At 36.1% G+C, this 4,781-nt stretch overlaps 1 protein-coding gene across 1 annotated transcript in view; it reads right to left on the bottom strand.

Moving 5' to 3' along the window:
* Positions 1 to 1,535: 1,535 nt before the first annotated feature.
* Positions 1,536 to 4,781, bottom strand: part of LOC142345072 (uncharacterized) — a 58,322-nt gene continuing 55,076 nt past the window's right edge. The window contains exon 5 of the mRNA XM_075397155.1: positions 1,536 to 1,683. Within this exon, the coding sequence (XP_075253270.1) occupies positions 1,536 to 1,683 (148 nt within the window). The remainder of the gene's footprint in view (positions 1,684 to 4,781) is intronic.

Below are 4,781 nucleotides of genomic sequence, written 5' to 3' on the forward strand. Positions count from 1 at the left end.
AAACAGATTTTTTCCGAAAAATCCGTCGCTCAAAAAACGCTTTGTTTTGTCAATGTGGGAGTGACCGAATCCATTTTCATTGGCCAAATCTTTTTTCACTAGTCAAATCTATTTTGTGGTATATATGGTGTAGGTCCAAGTGGCACAAAAATTGATTTTTCCCCAAAAAAATCCCTCGCTCTAAAAAGGCTTTGTTTGTCAATGTGGGAGTGGCGGAATCTATTTTCGCTGGTCAAATCTTGTTTCATTGTCCAAATCTGTTCTCACTGGTCGAATCTATTTTGGGCATATATGGTGTACCTCCCAGTGCTACAAAAATTGATTTTTTTTCCGAAAAATCCCTGGCTCTAAAAAGGCTTTGTTTGTCAATGTGGGAGTGACCGAATCTTTTTTCAGTGGTCAAATCTATTTTCGTTGGCCAAAAAAGGCTTTGTTTGTAAATGTGGGAGTGGCGGAATCTTTTTCCACTGGTCAAATCTTTTAGATGTATATAAAATCTGTGTTAATTCAACCTGACAAATTAATCTGATTATTAAAATTTTTTCTGTTTCAATTGTTTTCTGTTTCAAATATTGTGAATTAATAATAAAAAACTTCCATGACGATATGTTGATGTACTGGTGTAGATTAAATGAACCGGCTAGGAATTCTTTGAAAAGTAGTAATAAAGTAGTAATAAAGCTTTAATAGTAACTTTTATGCTCAAAGCGCAATAAATTAGGCTTAATTGCCGATTATATACGAAATTGAGCTACATTGCGTGCGAAAAATTGATACATAAACCGAGCCGTGCAAAAAATAGGTTATAAAGTTTGTACTTGTATTTCGCGGCTAGGATTAGGACACTTTTGCGAACACGGGTTGCTAATTTCCCTTCCATTTTGCCGGTTTCTGATAAAGTAGCTATGTTCCGTAATATTGTTCCACTTTCAATGTATTACCATAGTAAAAACGAACACGAGATACACTCATCGGGCATATCTGCCCGTGACGATTTGGGTATACCTCTGCGTCGTAATGTAATGGGTGTAATGAAACCATGAGAGCTATATTGGAATATACGGTGCCACGCACAGGCTGGCATGGCCCATCTTGTTCAATTTACCCATTTTTTGCCAAAGTTGAGTTTCATTTTTTCAGATAACATAATTTGTGGTTTTATTTTGAAATCTATTGAAACCCTCCTTTTATTGATATTTTGCTTAAAGAAGTGATGCTTTAGAAAATGGAAAACAACTTTGGATTTTCTTCCACTGATGAAAAAAATTTCTCATCCACAGATTTTTATTTTGGTATCCAATTCTATAGGCAGTACTTCACTTTAGTTGTCATTTCAGATTTTTCTTGATCCAGCTCTGGTTGGTTGAGACACAAGAAAAAAGAGAAGGCATTCTCTCATTGGATAGAAAAGCCTATGCTAGAAAATCGTAATTAGACTAGTTGTCACTTAACGTAGAGCCCCTATTCATTGTATTTATGTCAATATGGAGGGCTATAATTTTATAGGGGAGGAGAGGCTATAATTGTAAAGTTCCTTAGAAACAATTCAACAAAGTACCTGGAGATGCTTGCACTTGTTTGCCGAGCGCTCTGGCGTAGCAGAAGTCAGCTGGCATTTCGATTGGCTTCCATTTTTCCGTTGTATGGGTAAGGGCAACTACGAACACAATCATTTCTTTTCCACTAAACATCAAAGTATGAGTTTGAAGGTGAGAAATCGAACGTCGGATAAAAGAAAAGCCGTTAACTTTTGGTTGAGTGCTTCATGAAATAGCAGAAAAGTTTAAATGCATTTCTCCGAGATTAAAAGTTCTCGGGGAGAGGATCTGGTATGCACGTTTTTGGTAATCATACAAAGACCATTTATGGATCCGTTACATACACACAAATTTCCCTAGTATGATCTGCAATGATTCATAAGAATCATATTTGGTATTCCATGGATACTAAGAACAAATATGGTTCTTTAATGGACCCTATGAAGCTAACAATCATAAACCGTTGTTTGACGGATACTAAAACTGAACATGATCTTTTTGTGGTAAAAAAAAACTAACCATACAAAAAGCTTTTTGTGCTAACAACCAAAAACCAGCATCATTATAGAATAGGTTGTTGCTAGACAATATTTGAATTCAGCTTTCCAGGTTAGGTTAGAGAAGTTCGAATAAAGTTCCAAAAGCATGTTTTGTTATAAAATTTTTTACCTGCAAAGTTAATTTACTTCGCCCAAATATAATTGTTTTCAGTCTCAGAAGTCAGAACAAATTCCACTGAAATGCAATTGACTGATTTGAACTGCCTTCAGCAATGTAAATTTGAGAAATATTATCGACAGGGATTGTTTTTGCTGCATCGAATTAAGAAAATTAAGTGGAGTTCATTACAAAGTCTACGCTTTTGAGCACTCTGAAATTTACATTAATTTTCTCATGAAACTCTCCGATCAATCGGATTTGCAAAGATATCATACAGCTTTCCGATGTTTATAGTATCCGTTAGATCTAATTTTTTGGACGACTACAAAGAATCATGGAAGTGTATGTGTGCCCAGGTTGAGGTCCAGACCCAAATTCTCGTCTGATCAGACCTTCCAGACCGAAATTATCTCTGATCAGACTTTCCAGACGGAAATTCACCCTGATCAGACTTTCCAGACCCAAAATACCTCTAATCAGACTTTCCAGACACAAAAGGTCTATGATCATACTTTTCAGACCTAAGGTGTTCTGATCAGACCGTCTTCAGACCATGGTCCAGACTCAAAATCGGAGCATTGCCAAACCTTAATCAGACTATGATCAGAATCAAGTGCGCTCGAAGAGGTTATGATCAGACCCAGCTGCGCTCGAAGCAATTATGCTCCGACGCACTTGCGCTTGCAGCCATTTATGATCAGACTGAAGTTCGCTCGAAAACAGTTCGGATCAGACTCAAGTGCGCTCGAGTCTTTTCATATAAACTGATGTTTGCAGTATTTAATTCATCTAAGGAAAAATCAATTATAAAAGTATTGCTAAATTAAATGAAACCTAACTAATGAGAACAAATTTTATTTAGTGTACAGATTAGTGTATTTTTCTGACTCAATGGATGAGTTAAGACAGCTTTCCATAAAAAACATTGTTGTCTCCAATTGATCAAAATTTCCTTGGAAGGGAACCGGCCTCTGCTATCAGCTGGACTCCTTTTTCCAGATCAGAGCAATCGGACTTATGATGGGTCTCTGATCAGAACGCTGCTTTGTGGCTGCCTCTTGGCAGAGCCAACATCTCTCAGTAAATAAAAAACAAAAAAAATGAAAAAAAAAATGCGCTCGAAATGGTCCCTGATCAGACCCAATTGCGTTCGAAAACATTTCTGATCAGACCCAGGTGCGCTCGAAGAGGTAGTGATCAGACCCAATTGCGCTCGAAGTTGCCTCTGATCAGACACATGTTCGCTCGAATCCGCCTATGATCAGACTATTCAGACCAAATAGTAGTGCGCTCGAAGTGTAGACTGTAGTGCGCTCGAACTTCCTTCCAGACCCTGTAATTTTGGTCTGGGAACACACGCGTGTGCGCTCGACTGGTTCTGATCATAAACCAATTTGGGTCTGGACCTCAACCTGGGTGTCTCAATATGGTTACAAAGAACAAAAATATGTTTTTGACGCAAATTTATATCTCATATTCTCTGATCTATAGCGAAGCAATTGGAGTTTTTATAATTCCATTTTGCTGTTCCGACCCACTTTAGTGGGGCAGTAACTACATACTCAAACGGGTTTTTGCTTGGTCAGCCAATTTTGGACTATCGATATATTCATCGTACTGGGTTGTGAATGGTATCATTAAAAAACAGACCCAGCGTAGAATGCACACTTGAAAAAGAATGTTTGAAATTCATCTTTTTTTCTAAAGAGGTACCGTGGTCTAAAGTTTTGTGAACAATTGACTTTTTTTTGATCTTATTGTTCACATTTCACTTATTTTCACGCAATTTTTGTCAATTTTGCTTTAAAAGTATGATAAAAAAGCAAAATAGTGTAGTTAGTTTTACCTCTAAAAACAAAAGAGTGATTTGCAACTGTTTGATTCGATTTTCTGGCTCACAGTTTTGCTAAATTTTTGAAAACTCACAATTTATTTGTCAAAGCTGGCACGGAATAGTCTTCTTTAGTCATTTCGTTTACGTTTACCGGGTTAAAACCAAAGATATCTATTTTACTCGAAAAATTCTTTTCGAGTATTTTTGAGTTTGAACATAGCCGATTTTTTGCTAATTTAAATCGATAATTATAGAAAATCCTTTATTTATTTTGATATATTGACATTTTGATCCGTTATCCAAATCTAGATTATTTGGATTAATAACGTGTTCCTAATAGACAAACGGCAATAGCAAGACCAGTTTGGTCTAATGATTGTTTCTTAAAATCCGATCAAATTTGGATTTTAATCGGTCGATGAATTTTGAAATCGTTTTTTCTTTTTTTTGCATTTTCTAACGTTAATTAAAGACAAGAAGAGTTGAAATCAAAGCATTCTAAAAACAGTCTAATTGGCTTCCTTAGGAGTTTCAAGTAAACCTATCCTGTGTTTCAGTAAAAAGTTTACGGTCATTTTCACTTTTGAAAAAACTTGATTTAAAAATGAACGATGGGTTATTGAATTCCGCAATTTTTTTCTCTTTTTTCGGCCAACTTGTCGCTTGAGGCTAGCAAAGACATATTGCATCGTGTTGTAATGAATAAAAGCCCATATTATGATTTCAGTTGATGGCTAAAACTTTCAATG

The sequence above is a fragment of the Convolutriloba macropyga genome, chromosome 8 (assembly GCF_964194025.1).
Source record: "Convolutriloba macropyga chromosome 8, txConMacr16.3, whole genome shotgun sequence".
Lineage (NCBI taxonomy): Eukaryota > Metazoa > Xenacoelomorpha > Acoela > Convolutidae > Convolutriloba > Convolutriloba macropyga.